The sequence below is a fragment of the Dasypus novemcinctus genome, chromosome 13, assembly GCF_030445035.2.
Source record: "Dasypus novemcinctus isolate mDasNov1 chromosome 13, mDasNov1.1.hap2, whole genome shotgun sequence".
Lineage (NCBI taxonomy): Eukaryota > Metazoa > Chordata > Mammalia > Cingulata > Dasypodidae > Dasypus > Dasypus novemcinctus.
The window spans coordinates 12,526,104-12,550,982 of NC_080685.1; the positions used below are offsets into that span (position 1 = coordinate 12,526,104).

The 24,879-nt window shown below is 39.3% G+C and overlaps 1 protein-coding gene across 1 annotated transcript in view; it reads right to left on the bottom strand.

Annotated features, from left to right (window-relative positions):
- The window catches only part of RYR2 (ryanodine receptor 2), a 735,760-nt gene that overhangs the window by 225,984 nt on the left and 484,897 nt on the right, over nt 1-24,879 (bottom strand). The window contains exons 28-36 of the mRNA XM_071207362.1: nt 17,447-17,655; nt 16,641-16,993; nt 15,946-16,060; nt 13,669-13,829; nt 11,715-11,874; nt 11,241-11,327; nt 8,852-9,078; nt 4,596-5,400; nt 2,033-2,233 (exon numbers count right to left, since the gene is read on the bottom strand). Coding sequence (XP_071063463.1) covers nt 2,033-2,233; nt 4,596-5,400; nt 8,852-9,078; nt 11,241-11,327; nt 11,715-11,874; nt 13,669-13,829; nt 15,946-16,060; nt 16,641-16,993; nt 17,447-17,655 — 2,318 coding nt within the window. The remainder of the gene's footprint in view (nt 1-2,032; nt 2,234-4,595; nt 5,401-8,851; nt 9,079-11,240; nt 11,328-11,714; nt 11,875-13,668; nt 13,830-15,945; nt 16,061-16,640; nt 16,994-17,446; nt 17,656-24,879) is intronic.

The following is a 24,879-nucleotide window of genomic DNA, read 5'->3' on the forward strand; positions in this document are numbered from 1 at the left end:
AAAATTACATATATAGAGTTGTTCATAATATTCCTTAATTAACCTTCTGCTATCTGCTGGGTTTGCCAGTAATATCCTATTTCATTCCTTATATTGGTAATTTGTATCGGTCTTTGTCAATCTTTTTCAGAGATTTGTCTATGTTATTGATCTTGGTTGGTCTTTTCAGAAAACCATTTTATGATTCATTGATTTTACCTATTGTTTTTCAATTTTACTGATTTCTGTTCTTGTCTTTATTTCCTTCCTTCTGCTTGCTTTGAGTTTATTTTACTTTTCTTTTTCTAGGTATTGAGTTGGGGACTTTGATCATTGATTTCAGTGTTTTCCTCTCTTTTTTTTGCCATAAACTTCCCTCTCAGCACTGGTCACACTGTGTCCCACAAATTTTGATATGTGGTATTTTCATTTTCATTTCACTTTCATGCATTTTTTTTTCATTTCCTTGAAACTTGCTCCACATCCCATGGATTATTCTGAAGCGTGCTATTTAGTTTCCAAACATTTGGAGACTTCCCTGTTCTCTCTCTGTTATTGCTCTCGAGGTTTGATTTCACTGTAACACACTCGGTATGATTTCAGCTCTGTGCTGCTACCACCCAGGCTGGGAGTGCCTTGTTACTACTCTCCCCTCTGGTCTTATGGAGAGGTGGTGGGGATGTGCCATTGCTCAGTAAGAATGGGAGTTCTGACCCCCTACTTGGCCTTCCCTGCCACCACTGGGCTGGAAGATTGTGGCAACTCATTACGGCTGAGTGACAGAGAAGGTCTCAGCTCCCCACCTGGCCTTTGCTGGTATGAGTGTAAGGGGGGCCACAGGTATTTTCCATTTGTTTGTTTTTTAAGGTAGTTTTGGTTAGAGGAGAAGAGTTATGGTCTAAGAGTTTTCTATCTTGCTAGGCTGCCCCTGGCCTCATCCTTTGGCTAGAGAGAGCAGGTTTCTGTGGTGCTTGTTTGGACTGTGCCTCATTTTTGCTTCTGGGTTGCCATCTTCTTTAATTCCAAGTATGGGATGGATGAGGCTAAGAGTAAATCCCGGGAACTCACCAGCGTGTCTTCTCTAGAGTCTTACATTCTCTAGCCCACCTGCCTCCTTCTATCCATCTTTAGGAGCCTTCAAGTGTTTGTCTTATACTTCATTTTTGGGATTTTCAATTGTACGTAGAAGGAAAAATGGGGAAAAGCACCTGTACTCCATCATCCTAGAAATGGAAGTTCCCTCAACAATATTTTAACTGACAGAGTAATATGGGAGAGGTCTGGGTTGCTCTCTGCTCAATAAATGTTCCTGGCAATGAAGAAAATTCTATTCCTTTCTCTCATACAAATTATGTTCTGTTTGAAATAATAAATTCTGCAATTACTCCATAAACACTTTCATTCTCAGGCACCTTGGATGGAGAGGGGAAAACACTGAAAAACAAATCACTCAGTTATAACTTTTCATCACCATCCCTACATCTGGGCAACTTCCCACATTAGGAGTCCCATGTCACGGTACATTCTGGAAAACTCACATCCCCAGACTAGTTTAGGTTCTGGCTCTGGCATGGGACCAGGTTCTGCTGTACCTTCAGAGACCTGGCTTTGGAAGGGAATGACAAGAGAAAAAGCCACAAACAGTGTGAACAATCTTCTCTTCTAAGAAGCTTGGTGGCAGGGACAGTCCATTCTTCTAGGGAGGAAATAGAAAGTTCTAGCATTAAATTCTAGGACCAAGCATTCTTATTAGCGAGGACAGTGCTGCATGAGCGAAAGAAGACCCTATTTTGGTGTTGCACAGTGTTCTTATTTGCAGAACTTCAGAATCTGGCCACACCCTCCGAGAGGTTGAGAACCACCTGATATCTTTTAACAGCTTCCTCTTTTGTTTAACTAGACAATTCTTTTTGTGAAGCTAAGGATATTGACTAAATCGACTTGGCTAGTTTAAGCAGACCTGGGGGGAAAAAAACCACTACATTTGTAACAGGTGCAATTGTACTCTCAAACAAAGACCAAAGTAAAAGAACTTTCCAGTTCATTCTTCTACCTGTTCTTGAGGTGGCGATCTAAATTCCTTTGTTTTCCGAGCTGTGAGCGCAGCTGACATGTTTAAGGCTTGCATCACTTCGTTATATCGGAAGCGCTGATTGTCCTGAAGCTTAGCTACAAAGTCATCTGAAAAGGCTACTATGGCTTCTATCCGGTGCCGAACCTGGCAGTCACAGAGGTACTGAAGGAGCAGGCACATCTGAGAAGACAATCAAAACACCAAATTTAATACTTGAATCCTCCAATATTCAATACATATCAAACAGTAATTGATGACACCTGCCTCGATGCCTACTCTTTTCCCTTATAAGAACAATCCTGCTTTTGTGTACGCAGCAATTTGCTCAGTCCCAGAGGAAGAAACATTTGTCAAAGTCCAACAGCAAATGCAGTTCCCTTTGGTAGCTAATACTTTCCCAGATGCCACTACAGCTACATGTGCTAAGGCCAGTGAGATATATAAGGAGATGTTTGCTCGGTGTGTTCTTTTCTTTTATTGCTTTTACTTTAAATTGATTTTTTAAATCAAGGTGAAATTCACGTAGCATAAAATTAACCATTTCAAGGTAAACGGGCCAGTGGCATTTAGCAGATTCATAAGACTACCATCTCTACCTAGTTCTAAAATATTTTCATCACCCCCCAAAGGAAACTCTATACCCTTTTTTTGCCGGGGTTTTCTGGGAAAGAGTTTCCATCATTAAAAACAGAAGAGAACACCCTCCTTTCAAAATGAGTGCAAGTGGGTAATGAAATAATGATTGGAGGAAAGAATGAGGCATGTGTCTTAGGATGAAAAGCACATCCAAGCAACAGAGGGCAGAAAGACGGGTTCTTGATGAGGTCACTGAGCCACTGTGCCAGTTCTAGAACCATCTACCTCTTCTTACGTAAGCCAAGCCTTTTTATAGCTTATTTTTTAAATGGTTAGCTGGGTATTCTCTTAGTAGAAGCTGAAAGGATTTTTAACTGATACAGCACATTGGTAGAAACACGCCTACCAAAGGAGCAAATGTTAGAAACTAACACTCCAATACATTTAATACCAGGTGGGATATAAAGGCACAGTGGTGTTAAAGAGGACTTTCAAAAAGTTGTATATCCCCATCAAAAATATAACTAGTTTATGTCAGCTTCATCTCTAAAACACCCTGAGTCCATCGACTTCTGTCTTTCTCCTTTGACCCTCCTCTAATGTAAGTCACCATCCCCCTTGGTGTGGCCCAGGCCAGTGGCCTCTTGAGCTGGACTCTGTGCCACCCTCTCCTTCCTCTCTTTATTTTTTTCCCATCACCTAGACTAAGCTTTTTACAATAAAATGCTCCTGCTAAAAAATTCTTCATTGGTTTTCATTATACTTCAAATAAATTCAAATTCATGACAAGGCAGGTTTCAGCAAACAGGCTTGATCCAATACGAACTGCTCCCACCCAAGTCAGTGAGATCTCCTCCTTGTATCTCCCCAGCACATTCAGCAGCAGCCACACTGTCCCCTTCCTGCTGCAGGACCTTCTGCCCTGCTATCTGCTCTGCAGATAGCTCTCAGAACACCTCCCACACCTCCCACTGCACCTACCATACTCTAATTCATCCATCTAACCTCAGCCCAAAACGCACCATCATCCTAGAGGGGCCTTTCCTAACCTTTTTTCAAATTAGTATAATCTAAATTTTCTGTCTTCTAATAATTCATTCTTTTCCTTCACAACGTTTAATGCAACTAACAAGAAAATATTTTAAAAGAAATGTATAAATAAAAGTATATTTCCCCCTCCAGAGACGGTGAGCTTCTGAAGGGAGGGACCACATCTGTTTCCCTCTCCCAGCTCCAAGTGTCTGACACAGAGTGAGACTTCAATCAATAGAGACTGAAGGAGCAAGGAACAAATCAGCATGGCATGATCCAAATATCAAGTCGTCTTCAATGAACTAAAGGGGTATTAAGAAAGCCCTTTGGACTTCTTGATGAGCACAAAGGGATAGCGCCGATTACTTAGAAACGTAATTGTAGGGAATAAAATATTGCTATATGAGAAAGGGGATACCATGGTGGACAAGTTTTCCAAACAAAAGGTTGGGGAGAGTAGAGGTGGAGGCTGAACATCGGCATTAAATGCCTGCACCAGCATTCCAACATAATTGAGAGGTAACACAACTGTAGAGGGAAAATTTTCCTGCAAAACAAGAGAGAATAGGAGGGAGAAGAAGAACTAGAGAGGGTAGGTCCCACCTTCTCTGCTCTTTTCTGTCACACACTCTTCCTAGATGTCTAGGACAGACAAGAAAGGTACTTGGCCAAGGAAACTGACATGACAAAAACCCTAAATTTAGCTTTGGTAACCATCGTCAATTGACTCTACTTGAAAATGCATTGATTCCATTTCAAATGCAAGCAAATCAGACTGGCATTGCTCAAAAAATAAAAATAAAAAAGAAGAATTTAGCTTTAGGAAGAAGCTCCACCTAGTCGGACCACACACGTGCACAAGCACACACAGAGTCAAAGTCAAAACCCAAGGCCCGAGCGCCTAGGGAAAGCCACCACGCTGTGCGCCGGTTACCTGCAGCTTCACTGGCTCGGGCAGTTTCATCTGGAGCAGGCCCTCCTTCGGCCTCTTGCCCCCTCTGGCTTCCTCCTCGGCAGCCCCTTCTGGCCTCAGCTCCTCTGTGCTGAGCTCTCGCTCCGGCACACCCCCCTCCTCCTCTGTGGGGGCAGCTTCCTTAAAAACCCTGGGCTCAATCAGCTGCAGGATGTGCTTCAAGTCCTCGCTGTGAAAGACCCCCATGATGAGCAGGGTGTAGAAGAGCTTGATGAGAGGCACAAAGAGGAACTCGGTGGTCCCACCCACGGGGTCCCGGGCGTGAAGGATGCCCTCTTTCACGGCCTCCGTCAGCATCTGTATGGTTTTGGCCTTCAGTATGTCCAGTGGGAACTCTGGGCTGTGCTGGTAACATTCGTGATTCACGCTTACAAAACTGGGGGAGGAGAACTGCATCCGCGGCCTGAGCGATGTGCTGAGCCCGATGCCCGGGAGGCCGTGCTTTTTGTTCTCATCAGGGAAAAGGGTGATGCTCTTGGTCTCCTCCGTCATGGGGACAATGAACTCGTTGTTCATCATGAGCCTGGCAGTGGCGTAGGAGCTAAGGTGGATGTCAATGAGCAGGTCATAGTACCCGGAGCGCAGCAAGCCGGGCATGTACTTGTTCTCGATGGCGTAGAGGAGCTGCGGCTCGTCCACATGGCTGCACAGCGCGTGGGCCACGCGGTGGTTCCCCAGGGCACAGACGGCCGAGTAGAGGCGCAGCGTGTGATAGTGGAACTTGAGCAATTCTTCCTGCTCGGTCAATTCTAAAATGTCAACAGATCTGCAGAAAGGAGAAGGGTATTATTAGGAAGAGTCAGCATCAAATATTTTTGAAAATTCTGAATCAGAGAATAAATCTGTGGACATCAGAGATTTCAAAACATTATTGAAACAGACACTAATAAGTATATTTACACTTGGGAAACAAAAAAGAGTAGCTCAAGTTTCTATTGGGAGTCAAAGTTTACACTGGGCTATACATGAACTAATTTAGTTAATTTCCCTACATCAACTTCATATAGAAATAGTCATCCTTTAATGAATTATGGCTTGAACAGGAGACAGCAAAAGATATAACTCATACTTTAATATTATAATATTATTTGGCAATGCCAAATATAATTCTAATACCTCCTTAGCCCACGTGCAGTAGATTATATTATTGTCCACAAAAATTCTACATCCTTCTTCTCTCCGGATGGAGTAATCTCACCTGCCTTACTTGGGTATGACCTTGTGAGTACTGATTTTAGCCAACAGGATCTAAGAGGACATAACATCAGCTATGACCCAAACGACAACAACAAAAAAAACCTTGAGAGGCCCTGGAAGTTTCTGTCAGCCCCCCTGCACATCTGATCTTTTCCATGAAAACTGTATATCATAGCTGAAGGCTGCCCCTTCAGCGGGGCTCTCAGGATGAGAAGGTAAGTGAGACACATCCGCAGTCTTGAGCAGAGTTGGAGTGGACCCACAACCTCTTGTAACACAAGCAAGAAATAAATGTTGGTTAGACAGTCCCTGAGAATTTTGGGTGGTTTGTTATTGCAGTAAACGCTAATGCAACTCATACTATTTAACAGTTCCCACCAGAAAAATTTCTCTCAGAGCTCATTTTCATTGATTTATGAACAAATATTACTGAGTGCCTCTTATGTGGTAAGTACTGTGCTAGGCACTTCTGACAGGTGGTGAACAATATAAAGTCCTGCCCTCGGGGAGCTCACTGCCTAGATGAGGAGGGAGATCACACAGAATATTAATAAACTACATGATGAGTTGTGTACTATGAGCACAAGTTATGGGTTATGTATCTGGGTAAATGGAATATGTTTTATGAAGCAAACAAACAGTACTGACATATATCTACCATCACCTTGAATTTTAATTATTTGCCCTGTTATTGGGGTGTCAGGAAAGAAAGATTCTTATTAATCACCAGTTGGCACTTACCTTTTGGAATCTAAATTTTGAAACTCATACAATTTTCCTTTGGCTGCTTAGGAAACATGAGACGAATGTGTGGCTTGAGTTCATGAGCCACACAGAATGGGGTTGTATGAATGCTGTGAAGTCTGACACTTAGCTTGTTAGGTTTTCATGCCACCTTCTCTACACCCTGATCCCACTGATACCTTCTTATGAATTACTGTGTCTGTCTGACCCTTAGCTTGTTAGGGTTAGACCCCACCTTCCCTACAACCTGATCCCACTGACACATTTTTAGGTGTTTATATTCTGAGTACTTTGGAAAACTGCCTCAAATCCATTTTTGTCTATGATGAGGGTTCAAATTATCCATTCATTCATATACAAATTTATCACTGGCAATTAATATAAATTCTAAGTTTAATGAATAAAGCAGGATTGTAAATTGAGTTTATGAGTATGGCATGTCAAATATTAAATTACAATCTTAAAATTCTGTAATTAGAGAGGGGATATTTTCCCTCACCAGGGGAAATGCTCTTCCAACTGTTATGTTTCTTTTGGTTGTTAAGAATTTTTTCTAAACATTATCAAACACAAAATTCCAATAATTTTCTCACAAAAATAAAAATTGTGAGATTAAAATACAATATGGTCATCTAAAGAGTACATTATGCTACAAAATTACGTAGTGCAAAGTATAAACCATCATGTGGACTCTAGACCATGGGTAGTAGCAATGCTTCAAAATGTGTTCATCAGTTGTAGTAAATGAACCATACTAATGACAGATGTTGCTAATGGGGAAAAGTATGGGAGGTGGAGGGGGTGGAGTACATGGGAATCCCCTATATTTTTGATGGAACATTTACATAGGCTAAAGCTCCTTTAAAAATAAAGAAATAATTCAAAAAAAAAAAAAAACATTCTGAATGTCAAATCGTTTTAATTATTTTGTTTAAAAGGATACATAAGAAAAGGACTCATGTGGCGGGAGTCCTGTTTTGTTTTGGGGGATTTCTGTTTTGTTTTAACATCTTTATTGAGAGAGAACTCACTATATAATTAACCTATTAAGAATATATAATTTGACGGTTTTAGAATATTAGAGTTGTGCAAACATAACTACAGATTAAGTTTACACCACTTTCATCACTCCAAAAAGAAACCTAGTGCCCATTAGCAGTCATTCCCTATCCAAACCCCTAAGCCCTACGTAACTGTTAATCTATTTTCTGTCTCTATAGATTTGTTTATTCTGGAGTTTTCATGGAAATGGAATCCTACAATATGTGGTCTTGGGTAACTGGCTTCTTTTCAGAAGGCACAATGTTTTCAAGGTTCATCCATGTTGTAACAAGCATCAGTACTTCAATCCTTTTTATTGTGAAATGATATTTATTGCTGAATAATTATTTATCCACTCATCAGTTGATGGGCAATAGGGGTGCTTCCACTTTTTGGCTTTTATGAATAATGCTGCTATGAACATTCATGTGCAAGCTTTTGTAGAGTCATGTTTTCATTTTTCTTGGGTATATATTTAGGAGTAGAATTGCTTGGTCATCTAGTAACTATATATGCAACTTTTTGAGGAACCTCCAAACTGCTTTCCAAAGCACAGATTAATTTTTAAAGATTCTAGAAATAAAGGAAAAATGTCAAGCATCTCCTAATATATAAAATATGGACATAGATACTATAATTGTCTTAAGATTAAAGTGTTTCTTTTTTAAAAAAAAAGGACAACAAAAATATTTCATTCCATGTTTTTGCTTAGTAGGTGGCTGAACTCATTTACGGTATTTTGGGAGAAAAATCTCCAAAACTTAAAAAATTAGTTCCTTACTGATAATGAGACTGCTAAAATGAAATCTCTATACTTTAACTGGTTATAATGTGGAAAAAACTGAAAATCATAAACGAAACCACATTTGAATATTTTTTACACTTTATATTACTGCCTGAAATATATACCCACTTGTTTTCAAAGCCCTCAAAAGAGTTTCATAATTTTATTTCATCACTACCTCTTTAGCCTCAGATTCACACGTCTGTAAATTAAAAGGGTTGAAGTATGATTCCATCTCTAATAACAAATGGCCTCTTCAACTGTAGTTTAATAATTCTTTCATTAATTAAGTGGTTGAGAAATAGATTCATATTTGGAGTATGCAAAGTAATGTCTCCAATGCCAAAAGAAACTAGATATTTTTTAAAGACCTTTTTTGGTTGTTTGTCCAGCACCATCCCTGCACCCCCGGGGAGTTCCCTCCCTACGTTAAAGGATACACAGGGCTAACCTGTTCTCCTCTGGGATATGAAGAGACATGAACTGCAAAGGATCCAAACACTGTACCAGCCAGCCTTGGCGTTCACTTATTCGAGAGACATCGACCTTCAAAAACTGGTTTGGCATTCTGCTCCAAAGAACGTGCGATAAAAATTGCACGTGGAGACGGGGCGGGCATTGTGGCACAGGGTTTTTATGCTCACTTTTGAATAATCCAGCTGATAGAGGCATTACATTCTAGAGATGGTAAAGCAGAAAAAGAATTAATTTATAACATCCCTTGGGGTCAATAAAGTAATGACTAGAATCCTGCACAGAAAAGAGAAGTGGAAGTAAGATACACTATGAGTCAAGCAAAATCAACAAAGGAAATATCATAAATTGGGTTAAAAAGCTTCTGAAAGGATAAGTAGAGAAAATATAAGGAGAGAAAACATCTAAAACTTCAGGGCAGACAAAGAGGCCTTGGAATGCTTCTTTCATGTATGCTCTATGGCATACCAGAAATGCAAATACAACCAAGGACAGCTATATAGACTTCGTATTTCTGTATCACGCTAGGCCTCTAGGGAAACCTGGCAGGCTTTAGCTGCTTTCAGTGCCAAACTTCCGGAAGGAGACTTTTGGCTTTCTCTCACTGGCTGTCTCCTGCTCACCTGCCTCATCTTTAAACCACTTGCTCTAACCAGTGGAATATCAGAAATAATTCAACGGTAACCCTGATTATCAACTGAGAAAACAGAATTGATCAGGCACAAACTAATGCAATTTACTTCTCCATCTTTCTCTGCCTCAAAATGTGAATCTTCTGCCATCCTGACATTCTTCAGGCTAGTTCAGGCTAGTCTCAGGGAGAGAGAGGTCCTTACTTTGCCAAAACATAGGCATCACTATCATTCCTGTGTGTCTCTTCGGGGACCATATAAAAACGATTATTTCCCATTTCTCCATTACTCTCAATATTTCCCTTTCTAGAACCTTCTCTACCACATTCTCTAGACTGTCTCATCCCCAAAAACTACTTTTCCATTCCCTTCCATTAATAAAAAAAAAAATACCAGGCATTGATTTAGGCACTGAGAGTATATCAATGAACAGACAAAATCCCTGCCTTCATATAGCTTCTGATACTGTTGACCACTCCAGATTCTGAAAATTTCCCTCACTTGACTCCCATTAAGATGATCACTTTTGATTCAACTCCTATACTTCTGATAGTCTCCTCAGTCTCTCTATAGGTTCCTCTTTAGCCAGGTTCTATACTCAGTTATCTTCTCTTTCACTCTTCATTTGCCCTAAGATAGCTCATTCACTCTCCAAATTTAACTCTAACTCATTGCTTAACGACTAAAATCTTAAATCTCTAATTTAGCCTTCCTTTTTATAGCACAATTGTATGTGTGTTATACATTTGTATTATAGATAAATATATAATATATATATATAATTGAGGAGTTACTATGTACAAAGCATTGGTCAAATATTTTATTTTGTTTCTAAACTCATACAACAGGTATTGTGGACTTCATTATACAAAAGCAGAAAGAAGCTTACATAATTTAAGTAATATGTCCAAGGTCATCAAGCTTGCATGGTAAAATTTTATCATTTCATCTGGATGTAGGCTTAGCACCTCAATTTTTCTTACAATTTAAAAATCAAATCTAATCTTTTTTCCTGAATTTCAACAAGCTCGTGTTGTTGTATTAGCATCCCCCAGGTACCCAAACTAGAAAATTTAAATTAATCTTTCTGTCTTCTTTTTCCTTAAGTACCTGCATTCAATTCATCAACAAATCCTAGTAATCCAATTCACTGTCAGTTCCAATTAATTTCTCCTCTTAAACATCTTCACCTTTAACACTTTCTCTCCATTATCATTTCCATGGTTCTCATCCTCATTTCCCATTCAGACTGGCTGAATGTTCTAAGTGCTACTGTCATCCACATTACTATCCAGATATTTTTCTAAAACACGTCTCATTGTATGCAGCCCCCTTCTTCAAGTGTCCAATAGATTGCTACTGTCTACATAAAGGTGCCACCTTCTTAGTATAGTGTACAAGGTCTTTCCAACTCGAAATTGGTCTACCTTCTACCCATTTCAATGTCCAGACATATCCTAGATGGCATTCTTTGTTTGAGTACCTGGGCTTCCATGCTTTCACTCTTTGTTTTCTATATTTATCTTAACCAAAGAGAAACCCTTTTTATTTAAGTATATCCTAATGACCTGAAAGAGATTACAGAATTTTCAAACATGGCTACCTTTCTTTTGAGGAATGACTTTTTATTTTATGAAAGAGCTAATAAAATGCTGAATTCAATTAAGAAGAACCAAATGCTGTGCCCCAATAGAAAATAATACAAATATAATACAAGGAATAAGTCTTTCTTACCTTAATTCTTCCCAATTCAAACTGGAAAACATTGGGACTTGTAGCTTGTGCAAAAACTGCGGGAAATAATTTTGTACTTGGCTCCACCTTAAATTGAAAAAACGGATTGAATAATATTAGTTAGGTAAGGAAAGCAAAGGAAATATTTTTTTCCTTACAACTAAGAAACAAAGTACAGAAGATGACCAGGGATGTTTTCTATCTGTCATATGGACATCCCCTCTTAATAATGAGGGTGAATATTTCATTATTAAGTGAATATTTTTAGAGGAATGAACTGTGAACAGTTTTGGAGGCTTAGAGTACTATTATCATTCAAACAAATAAAAATGCATAATGAATTCATTTCTTTTTCATTTTCTTCTAACTTTTTATTTACCTTTTATTTACCTTTTGATCTTAAAAATATTTCTCCTTACTGGGTAAAATACACTTTTCCTCCATAGAAGCATGAGGTCATCAATGAACACATACCTGATAATATGTACTCAATTCTTTGCCATTTGCAGTAAACGTGAGCAAGCCGCTGGCAGCATCAACCACACAGCCGATTTCCAATCCATTATTGTTGCGCCCTTGTCCAGGGCTCATACTCTCACCCGCACACACCATGTAGCAGTTGCTGCGTTTGATGCTAAATTTTTAAAAAGTAATCTTTATACAACCACAGATAAAAGAGAAGCCTGTACATCTTGCAAACTAAACTGATATTATACTGTGCAAGCAACAAGCTCATGCTGTAATGGGAGAGGTGCTCAATGGGCCCAGTTCTGTGATTCCATCGGTTTTAGTGGAAATTCTCATTTGGGTCTTAAACATCTCTAAATTTAACACCTAATGGAGACAGGTCAACAAGTTTAAAGTTTAAACCAAGTAAGAACTGACCTGCACCTTCCCTCAAAAGAACGCAAACCAAACTGGACCTTCTATCTGAGGTTCAAAAAAGTTTATTGAATAGTCATCCAAATTTGCAATTCTCAGTCTCATGGTTTTTACCACTTGTTCCAAGATGAGATGCATTAGTTTCCAAACACTTATCCAAGTACTCAAATTCTACATAAGTCATCAGTGAGTCAATACATTAAAAATTTGGCTAAAATTAATGTCCCTTTATGGACAATTTCCACTTATTTTTTTATGAAAGACTTATACTATACACAAAATAAATGAAAATAACAACAAAACTTCTCCCTTTTTAATTCTTAACCTAAACTTTTACCAAATATGGTAACAAGTGATTTCAACCTCAACTCCATTTGTTTTCTCTGTCACTGTACACTGAATATACAATGAGAGGAGAAAAGAAAGGAAAGAAAGGAAGAAAGGAAGAAAGAGCCAGACAGGCAAGCAGGAGGAAAAGAACAAGAAGGCTGAGTGAAAGTATTAAGTCAGTTTCTGAATATCAAAATTCAGATACAATTTCTTTTTACTAATTACATAAGATTCAACCACCTTTCCTACCCTTAATTTCTTTATTTCTCATACCAAAATCAACTATCAGTTACCCTACTCTATAGTGAATTATCTTCTTATATTGTCACCATCTCTGAAAATCAAAGGTGTTCCTCAAGAAATTTCTAGAGACTTCTGTTGTTCTTATTTCCATACTGAAGGAAAGCATTCTTCATTCAGGATTTTTGCTAGGACCAGTGATTTAAGTGCAGGGCACCATTATGTTTCACATGTTACCACCTGAAGGCAGGAGAGTGAGTTTCCCAGGCACCAAAAATGATGGTGCAGCTATAGGAGTAAAGCCACATTAGGGGGGTTCTTTCCAGACCTGTACAGCAGATCAGAGAGGATGGGTAGGCACAGAAGGTGGCTGTGAGTGGTAAGGCCTTCTCTGGTCTTATTCTGCAGGGAAGATGGCCTTCTTCACTTTTTTGAAGGTTTGGTCTGAGTTTGGTTTGTTTTACAAATGAAAAAGAATGGCACAGAAAGTTTAACTGACTTACCCAAAGCCACACAGTGAGTCAATGGCCAAGCTGAGGAAAGAACCCACTACTCCTCAGTCTGAGTTGAAATGTGCTCACCTGGGCTAAACTACTAGCCCACACTGTCCTCACATGTATCTCCCCAACGTCATAACCAGTTCCCAAGATATATATCAGACCATGCATTAAATGCCTTGTATTTGCCCTTCCCTAATCCCTAAACAAAGGCTAAGTATTAGTATCCCAAGTTGTTAGTCATATATAATGTCACCTAAAGGAATATATGATTAGTTGCCAAAAAGAATGCCCTACTCTTACTTTAATATATTGAGATTCCTTACTGGTTTGGATGAGTAACAAAAGCCACTGAAATTAAAGGTTTGCTATATTGCTCCTATAAATGGAGATAGTTCCTGGGCATGAAATCTAAGGAAAAAAATCACCAGTATTTTTAATCAGATTTCATTCATGTGAAAAAATTAAAGAAAACCGACCTTTCATGTACTTTTCCTTTTTCATCTCCTAGAGTAACCGTTACTGTTCGAACTCTGTCCAAGTCAAAGCCGGAATCATATTGATGGAAATCTGATGTAATCCAGCCCACCCAGACGTTGGCAGGTTCTTGTCCAGGAAAGATTCTCACTGAATAATAGTACTGTCAAGAGATCAAAAGCAAAGTGTTGGCAGAAAATAAAAATAAAAGTTTTGATTTGCAATGTCACCTATTTCCTTCTTTTTTAGGGATTTATTGTTTACTTATTTCTCTCCCCTTCCACCCCCCAGCCATCTGTTCTCTGTGTCCACCCGCCATGCGCTCCCCCGTGACTGCCTCCATCCTCACCAGCGGCACTGGGAATCTGCGCCTCTCCTTGTTGTGTCATCTTGCCGTGTCAGCTCTCCACATGTACGGCGCCACTCTTGGGCAGGCTGCACCTCTCTTTCGCACTGGGCGGCTCTCCCCATGGGGCACATTCCCTGTGTGTGGGGCTTCCCCACACAGGGGACATCCCTGCATGGAACGGCACTCCCCATGCACATCAGCACTGCGCGTGGACCAGCTCCACATGGGTCAAAGAGGTCCAGGGCCTGAACCACAGACCTCCCATGTGGTAGGCAGACGCCCCATCCATTAGACCAAGTCCGCCTCCCTTAGCTGTTTTTTGAGTCTCTGAGTTGCCTAAAAATGCATTTTCTTATTTAAAATTATTTGGTCTAATTAAAATACTGTAAGCACAAAGGTCTGACACTGTAAAATGAGCAAGGTCCTGTAACAGAGGACCTGAATTAAACCAGAAACCAGAGGAAAGAGAGAAAAGGCATCTATCTGAGGAAGCATGCTGAATGATTTGAGACTTTTTATATTCTCAAGTATGTATGTGAGCATGTATACTTACACACACACATAATAGTATACTGATGTAGGAAGATAATCTATAGGCAGGTAAAGCCCAAACTCTTCAAGTTCCCAGGTACACTAATCTCTAATAGATGTTTTTAACCTGCCACCCACTGAAGCAGGTTAATAAGATACGGAGTTAATAAACAGATCTGGAACCTGACAAGGGTCCACGTAGACTTTGGTAACCCCAGAGATGATGGCTGCTGGAGGACCCCCCCCCCCACCGGGATTCTGCTACTCAGAACAAAGGCTTCTTCCTGGGAACAAGGAAAAGCCTAGATGTTCTCTAGGAACTTTGTAATTGGGTCCTCACTAAGGAATTGATGGGTGGGGTAATCAATCAAAACAGTAAACTGCTGAAACCCCCTCCCCTGCCATTAACAAGGGGGCAGAATAATTAGCAGTTTAAAAGCATACAGCAAGGCTTGAGCTCGCTCTTTTTCGCCCTGCTCTCCTGCCTCTGGACCTGTTCCCTGCCCTCTGTGCACTGCTGTCATCATTTTTCCTCTGCCACCTGGTCACGCAAGTAACCCTGGGCATTTATAATCTATAATGGGGAATTGTAGCCTGTAAATCAGCCTTCTTCATCCCTTTTCATCCCCTTCCTCACTATCTGGGACCCCTGCTCTGTTATTTTCTACCATTTCTCTTCCCTCCCTACCTGAATAAATTATTGGCCTAACTCATCCAGTGTGCTCTTGAAATTCATTTCTGCAGCATAGTCAAAGAACCTAGATAAAATCCAGTAACAACACCTCTTTAAATACGCTCTCTCCGATCTTGGTTCCAGATTGAAGTAAAGCACTCCACATTCGGGATTTTTGCCATGTACATATGATACTTTGATACCTTAAAACCATTTTGAAATAGTTCAGTCTAATATGTGGAATCAAATTCAAACATGGGAACATTCTAAAGGGGCCACAATTATTTTTTCTTCAATTTGGCATTTAAGAAAAATGAAAAGGTGAACAGTAAAACCTGGCCTCTAATATGATGATGAACCTAGCATGATGAATTAATTTTTTTTAAACATAATACTGAGATGAAATTATAGGTAATGGAAGAGTCAAGTGGCAAAATTAAAAATTTGCCAAGAAATAAGATCGAAAAATTGGAGTTAAAGGAGTCACTAAAGATACGGTTTCCCCCCCTAAATTAGCACTCTTATTGCATAATATACATATTTTTCAACTTTTCAGGTACCCAAATGCATCTAAACATGCAACTAATTATTATTTTAAAAACAAGCTTGCTAGATTCAATGAATCAAATCCGCAAAATACATCAAGTATCATTAATTACATATCTGAAATGTAAAGTATAATAACTGGCAAACAGAAAAAAAACAGTAAAAGCGGCAACCTCATACCGTGGACGTTTGCATCAAGTAATCATAGTCATCCCGATCATCTGCAAGGACATCTTCAGTGAGTCTGGCAGAGTGGCTTGTGCTGTAATCTGGTTTTGTTCTTCTAAGCAAAAATCTGAAATGGGTTGGATGGCTAGGAATAAGCAACATTAAAACATACTGCCCACTGACAAGATGAGCATGTAATCAATTTAGCAGAGTGGTTCTCTACTGGGGCCCCTTTTGCCCCCCTGCCGAAGCCATGGGCAATGTCTGGAGACATCTGTGGCTATAGCTAGGGGAGAGCGCTACTGGCCCCCAGGGCACTGCCTCACATGCATCCACGTTCAGGGCAGCCCCCACCACCAAGAATTACCTGGCCCCAAGTGCCAACAGTAGTGAGGCTAAGGCACCCTGGTCTAGTGCAAGGAAGGATACCAACGTAACTTGTCTTCTTGCCCGTAAATAGCACTGTTTTAGAGAGCACACTCCGTGCTTCAACCAAGAATGTAAATACAGATATCTTAGGAAATAAATCTTGGGCTAGATTATATCTATGTTAACTAACTAGATGGCCAAGGGGTTGCATTCCTGTAGAAAGCCTTGTACAAGAAAAAGAAGGAACAGAGTATCGTTGGGAAAGCACTTACTTTCTACCCTAACTCTCCCCACATAATAACCATCTATGGGAAAATCATGTTGCATGTACTAATGACCTTTGTTTCAGACGAGAGGGCTTTTCTTGAGCATAATCTTTGTGGTTATTAAACTCTGCTTTTGTCGTTTCTTTTTCCTTTTCAACCCGGTCTGGCACCAAATGGCCATGAGCTGTCTTCATTAAAACTTCAAAGTCCGAATCCGCATCATAATCCTCCAGGTCATTCTTGGGCCCAAAGAGGCTGGCGCCAGGAAGCCCTCCTGCCGCGGTCTTAGAAAAGACCTCTGCACACTCGATGGGCATGCTCAGGCGGTAGAACATGATGTCAGTGTTGCTGTTCTGAGAGCCGAAAGACTTCTGAGTGACCTTCAGACACGGGGAGCTGTCGATGGTGCCATCTATTCGGGTCACCTACCAGATGAAGAAGTGAGAGTTCAAGTTCTGGTTACTGGTTTCTAGTTCCCAATTCTAGAGACGATTAATGCATACCATGTTTTCAGACTCCCCAACAGGGCCCACAGATGGCATCATTTTGTAAAGGGGGTGATAAAACATAGAATATACTGCACTGGAGATATATTCACAGTTCTGCTTCTAACTCAAAAAATTATTTGGGAAGTCATGTGACAACTGCACATATACAAATTGGGCCTGCTATTGCCTGCGTGAAAAGGCAATTGAGTTTTCTTATTCAGTATAATCAGCTATTCACACAGTAACTCATATCAGAGGCAAACGTAAGCTATGCCACCACATCAGGGTCACCACTGTAAGTTACAACCATTGTTCAAGGAGGGACTCCCACAGGTAAAGCACGACACTCCTGGATTTGGCAATGGTCTGATTTTTAAAGACAAAGCAGACCTCAATATGTTCATGGTTTGATGGAACTTGAAGAAACTGAGGAAGCCTCTTGCTCAGCCACATGGTAATATCCCTGTTTGTATTAACAGCAAATGGTTCATAGCCCTCTTGTAAGCCACAGATGGTGAAGTATTTCAAGGTGCTGACATCCTTTCCAAAGTTCATCCTGCCCACCTGAGCCACACCAAGGCTACATACAGGTATGAATCCTAGGAAGAAAAAGGAAAATCAAAATCTTCAGCATCATGAACATAAAATCCAGTTAGTAGGGAATCGCCAACTGTATTGCTCCAGATGCTTATTTCTGTGGGAGGCACCACCCTAGTTCGAAAACAATAGTATAATAAAGAGACCCTGGAGTGGAGTAGCAAATGTAAGGGTTAGGAGGCTGGTATTTGAATCTTGGCATCAAAATTTAAAGCTATGAATCCTAAATAGGTTGCTTCCTTTACCACAAGTTCTTCTGTAAAATGAGAAAACTGTTAGGCAGCTCCTCATCATCGAAGGATCCAAAAGTCCAGTCAGAGAAGGAAATCCCGGCCCCACAACCTGTCTGCTCAGCAGAACAGGTGACTCCCACATACAGGGAAAGGAAGAAAGACGTAAGTGCCAAGGGGTTTGCTACCATCTAAAGAGTTTGCTATGTACAAACACCAAACACAGTTGGAGATACAGATTTCCTCACACATAACTCAAGGGAAGAAGGATGTATGTTCATGTATGTATGAAATACTTCAATAAATTGTTTTTAAAATTAAAAAAGAGGGAAGCGGACTTGGCCCAGTGGTTAGGGCATCCGTCTACCACATGAGAGGTCCGTGGTTCAAACCCGGGCCTCCTTGACCCGCGTGGAGCTGGCCCATGCGCAGTGCTGATGCATGCAAGGAGTGCCCTGCCACGCAGGGGTGTCCCCGCATAGGGGAGCCCCACGTGCAAGGAGTGCGCCCCATAAGGAGAGCCACCCAGTGCAAAAGAAAGTGCAGCCTGCCCAGGAATGGCACCGCAAACACAGTGAGCTGACACAGCAAGATGACGCAACAAAAAGAAACACAGATTCCCGTGCCGCTGACAACAACAGAAGCGGACAAAGAAGAACACACAGCAGATAGACACAGAGAACAGACAACTGGGGTGGGAGGAAGGGGAGGGGAGGGGACGGGAGAGGAGGAGAGGAGAGGAGAGGAAAACTAAGCCAAAAAAGAAAAGGGAAGAGGGATTGGTAGGTTTTCATCCCCCAATAGCTCCTTTTGATCTCTGAAGTGAATTTTGCCTCTTTTTCTGGTCTAAGTATGACTATACATGCAACCGCAGAGTTTGAAAAATGATACTTCAAAAAAAGGAAAGTAGCCTCACTCTTTGACCTCCAAGAAGATACATGCCAATCTTCAGAAGTAATTGCTAAAGTCTTACTGAAACTCCATCACTTTCTCTTCAATGCTGCTACCACTGTAAATTAAGCTAAGGAATGCATATAACCTAAATAACTAAGATATAAAATCAAAATAGTTGTTTTAAGTAAACAAGAAACTGAATCTAAAGGTTAATAAGCAATAGGGTAAATACACCTGTAGTAGTTCAGTACTGTTTATGAATTCCAAAAATAGATATTGGATTATGTTTGTAAACTGGTCTGTTCCTCTGGGTACATTAGATTGTATTAACTTCAGAGGTTTCACTTTGACTTGATTAAATTATTAGGGCTTTGACTGGGCTATGTCAGTGGGAGGGCAAATCCCCGTCCCCTTGGTGGGTAGGGACTCACAGAGAAAATGACATGGGGGAGAAGTTAAGAGTTTTTGCTGGAGCCCTGGGAAGTAAACACACAGGAGAGGAACAAAGAGAAATAGAGAAGGCTCCATAGACATACAGAGGCCTCACGAGGAGAGAAAGCCTGATAGTCTACAGCTGACCTTGTAGAAAGAACAGAGCAGCTGAAACCAGAGAGGAATGAGCCCCAGGAGAGAGACAAGACTTATCCCAGCCTACAGCTGATTTTGGAAGAAGCTGAGACCATGGAAGAGCTTTAAGAGGGAGAGGAAGCCTGAACCCTTGCAGGTATAGGCAGCCATCTTGTTTCAACAGGTGGCAACAGACTTTGGAGAAGGAAGTAACTTAGGCTTTATGGCCTGGTAACTGTAAGCTTCTACTCCAAATAAATACTCTTTATAAATACCAGCACATTCTTGGTATTTTGCATTAGCACCCCTTTGGCTGACTAATACAACACCTAATAAAATAATTTCACAACCTAAGCTAATGTGTGATAGGGTCAGCAAGTCTTTCCACTGCTGAATAAAGAAGAACATTACATTAACTACATTTGTTGTTTCTTTGAGTTCTTTAGAATTGTCTTTGGTAGGGGGATGGGATGGTATATTGTGTGGGACTTTTTGGCCACCTCATTATGTGCTCTTCATGGTTTCTATACTATTTTACACAAAATTTCAAGTATTTAGCAAATAAGATCAGTTTTGGAATGCAAACAACAAATTGGAGGATCTAACTTGTAAATAAAAAATTTAGTTTCCATGCAGTGTGGATCCTAATAATAAGCCATCATTTTTCACAAAGAGAATTGCAATTTGTTCTATCACTGATATATTATTCTTCCCTTGTTGAAATTAGTTATAGTTAAAACCATATATAGCACCCAAAATAGCACAAGACTGTAGAAATTACATCCAATAATTCATAATGCTTTCACCCAGTTTGTATTCACCAACAGATATGCAAATGAATGGTTACATAACAGATCTACCAACCAGGAATCAAAAACACATCCAGCTGTGTTCAAGAAAGTGTGAAAAAAGGAAAACAATCACAGCTGAGTCCGCAGCTGTGAGAGTGAGAGTAGTCAAGGAATATAGTTTTAAACAAGTGTTTGAACAGAATAAAAAAAAAAAGGATTTGATAAATACAATAGATACACGACAATTTTAACTATATTAGCAAAACAGGCAAATCTAACAATTGCTATAAACTAAGTGCTAACCAGATAGAAAATCCTCCTCAGATGGCATACATCTATTTCCATTTGTTTGCAGAAGGAGTGCTAAAATTATGGGCTACTTATATAATTCTGCAGAGTATATATTTGGTATTATATGAATATCTGAACTTTTCTGTGTGTTTAAAATATTTACAACTAAAAATTAATTAACTAGTGATATTCACAAAGATTTCTGTCCTAAACTGTTCACTAAAGCTATGGTTACAATCCTAGAATATCGATTTGACAATAATTTTTTTTCATGAAATGGGATACTATTTAGCATTTGAAAATCTGGTTTTTAAAGGTTCATTAATGTATGAGGAAATATTCAAAGTAAATGGTATTTGAAGAAATATCTATAGTTTGATTTTTAAAGATACGAAAACACTAAGAGAAGGCTTTTTGTCACAAGTTTCATAGTGGGATTTTAAACACTTTTTTTCTCTTTTTTATGTCTCTCAATTTAACATATTTTCTTCTACAAATATGTATTTCCTTATCATAACAAGTGACAGCTTGCATTTATTTCATAAAATGAGATATGCCTTCACCTTTCTCATACTGAAATTTCTAAGATTAAGTATAAGTAAGGTGGACATGAAATGAGCCAAACGTTCAAGTTCTAAAACCCGGTGCTAGCGAGTATGTGACGAGATCAATTTCAGAATTCTTGCTAATAAAAGTAAAATTAGCACATGATTTCTGTAAAGCAAGATGCAGTATACATTGCCATTCACCCATTTATTTATGTATTTGATAACATGGCTATCGTGTGCCAGAAACTGGACATACAAAGGTGACTAGCACACAGGCCCTAGCCACAAAGTCCTCACAATCCAGTGAGTTGAAAGACAAGTAAACAAGTAGTATCAAAATAAACCATCTGACCCATCCAAGCAGATGGGTGCTAGAGCAGAACAAGAGTGAAGAGACAGGGGGAGTCAGTAAAGTTTTTCAAAAGTTGCCATCTATGACGCTGGCAGAGAGGCAGCCCTAGGATGTGGTAAGGCAGTTAAGAACTGAATAGACCTGGATTTGAGTCTCAGCTCCATTACTTCTCAGATATTTGATCTTTAGCATCTTAAATTCTCTCAGCTTTCATCCTTCTTCTGGAATACCAACCCCCCAAGATTACAATTTTTAAAAATGAGATCCTGTATATATAGTGCTTAACATGGTTGCTCACTGAACTATACTAAAAAATGGAAAATAAAAGGAGGAAGGAAACTAGCCGTAAGAAAAGAATGGTTAACTAGCATATAGGGTCATCAAAATAAAACTATGGAGAGGTAAAATAAATACACCAAAACACAATCAACTGGTGACTCCAGGTGAAGAGTATACACATGTTCATTGTACTATTCTTGTAACTTTTCTGAAGGGAGGATGTGTAGAAATAAAAAGTTGGTAAATTTTAAAATTATGTTTAAAATGCTTGTATGATGGTACATTTATAAAAGAAAAGGCAGAACAGAAAATCACTTTTACAATATCATAATTTTTAAATGAGAAATATATTTAAAAAGTCAAGTTTCTCTCTGGGAAGTGGGAGAATATATGGTTGCTAACCATTTTCATTTTACTTTTTTGTATTTTCTAAATTTTTAACAAGTATATATTACTTTTATATTTTAAAAAGTACATGTTAATATTTTTCAGTTTGCAGCAGCTATCCCTGTAGGTGCTATTTTTATTGCTCCATTGTTTGGGCCTGCTTTAAAGCAATACATTTATTTAAGTACGTCCATATGTAGATAGTATTTGTTTTTATCCTTTCTTTAAAGAAGTAGAATTTAACTATAAAAATCAAAACAGATTCTGACTTCCGAAGAGGCGGTTTCAATAAATGCCAACATAATAAAACAACCAATATCTTTAATAACTATTTTTATTTATGAAATCAGCATATATGCACCAGGAATGAGAAGGATGGCTGCAGGGCCAGTGGAAGGCGTGGCAAGTGGAGAGACCACACAGATACCACACTGTGATGTCCTTACACCTCAGCCATGCCCGTGTGCCCAGTAGTTGGCACTGTGCCCTGTGCAGGGAAGGTGCTGACTTAATGAATGAAATACATCATATCGGTGGCTCCGTAATAGCAGCTTATGCTCCCTGAGTGTTTGTTCAACGCAGTTTACATGCTTCATCTGACTGAACCCCTTATAGCCATTTAGTGACCTAGGATTCACTATTGCCCTTTTCCATGGAAGGAAACCAGTCTTAGGTTAAATAACTTGCCCTCGGAGACAGTTAAGTGGCCAGAATAGAAACCCAAGTCTGGACAATCCCCAGGTTCGTGCTTTAAGCCAGGGTTCGGCACACTTTCTCTGTAAAGGGCCAAACAGTATAAATTGTAGGCTTTGTGGACCATATGCTCCCTGTCGCAACTTCTCAGTTCTGCCTTGTAGCATAAAAGCACTGGAGGTAATTTGTAAATGAATGTGTGGTGCTGTGTTCCAATCAAACTGTATTTACAAAAACAGGTGGGGGACTGGACTTAGCCCTCAGGCCTCAGTCTGCCACCCTGCTCTAAGCTACTATTCTAGATTGCCTTTACACTTTATCAGGTACCCCTGCAACAAATATTTAACGAATGTCTAGTCTACCAGACCCTGTTCTAAGCACTAGGGTTACAGCTATAAAAAGGGAATCCGAAGAATCCCCTGCCTTTATGGAGCTTATCTGTGACTTAAAACACAAATAAGTAAATAAATACACAGTTACCTATATATTAAAACATAATATAATGTCAGGAGATGAAAAATACCATCGTTTGGCATGAATTGATCAAGACAGGTTGATAAATGATAACTTTTTAAATAACTGCTCCATAGTAAACATGATAATTAAGTTTCCATTTTTATTACTATAAAGTAGGCAGAACACACAAATATCCCAACACAATAAAACAGATTTCCACAAATACACGCATACACTCTGGCATACATAAAATTTCCTCATCCCTTCCTGTCCTCTGTGTTCTCAATCTTTTATCTCAGCTACTTTAACTGATACCCTGCAAATAAAAGAATTTGATGATATCTAAGGGAAGGTTTCTGCCTGTACTAGATCTTAAATTAAAGCACAAAAGTCCAATTGGTTTTTTGGGCCACAGCCAGGCCCATCCTATTTGTAAATCTGTTAAAACAGTAGCTACAACTTATGTCTAAGATGCTTCCTCCAACATAAAACAGATGGCTTTGACAAATTTTAGCTTTCCCTCTTTTATGAGCCTCCATGCTCCAGAGCAGAGGGAGGTGTGAAGAGCAGGCAAGTCCACCAAAAAAAATTGGCAACCACTAGGATATGGGGGATTGATGTACATGTGAAATCTGTGTTTGGGGCTAAAAGAGAAAGAAGACAAAGCAGATCACAGTCCTACCAGCTTTTTCTGGGCACAGAGTTTCAGACTTTGAAATTTCTAAAACAAAGATAGGAACTCCTATGTACAATCTAAACCAAAAGGCAAAATTATACTAAAATATAAATTTTAAGTATTTGATTTGAATAAAAGAAAGGGTAACCCTTATAGGTAGTCAACTTTGTGCCAGGAAATACATAAGCATTTCTCCATATATTATTTATCATGAACCCCATTTTTCTAGGTGAGAAAGCAGGCTAAGATGTTAAATCATCTGTCCACGGTCCTACAGCTAGCTCAGTGGAATGCCAGGATTTGAATCAAAGATGCTGAGAGGGAGGGTAAAGGAAAACAAAAACAAATATACTCGTTTTAGATTTCCAGGTCTTTTGAATTGGAAAAGATATGAAGAGATCATTTCCAATTTGTGCTTCTATTTTAAGGAAATGAAAACCGAGAGGCTATTTATCCAATGTCCGTCCCACAAACTGGATCTGAAACCCAGGTTCAAGATAATAAATCTGTTGCGCCCATCCCATTTTGGCTTAGAAAATCAATTAACAAATATGTTAAATGAGGTCTTAGGGAATTAATCATGATGCAAGTGCATGATCTTTAGTGAATGGATTTTGTAATACCTACACTGACATACTTATGCTTTCTTCCTGGCTCTTGGTTTATTTCAGATAATCAAGATGATTAGGGTTTTTGGTCATGTTTTTAAAATAAATTTTTACTACAGCAGTTGTAGGTTTATAGAAAAATCAGGCAGAAAGTACAGAGTTCCCATATACCACTCCTCACAACACAGTTTTCCCTATATTAACATGTTTCATTTGTGTGGTATCTTTTTTCTAACAGATGAAACAATACTATTACAATTATACTATTAACTATGGCTCATAGTCTCCATGAGATTAGGATTTTTATTTTTGCCTGTGAATACTATTTTAAAGCCATCTCATTTGCTTCATCAATCCAAATCAAAAGAAAAGTTTAATATAGTCTAAGTTTTGACATTTTTCACTCTAACTGAATCCGTAATCTCTTTAGTAAAATGTAAACCATCTAACACTA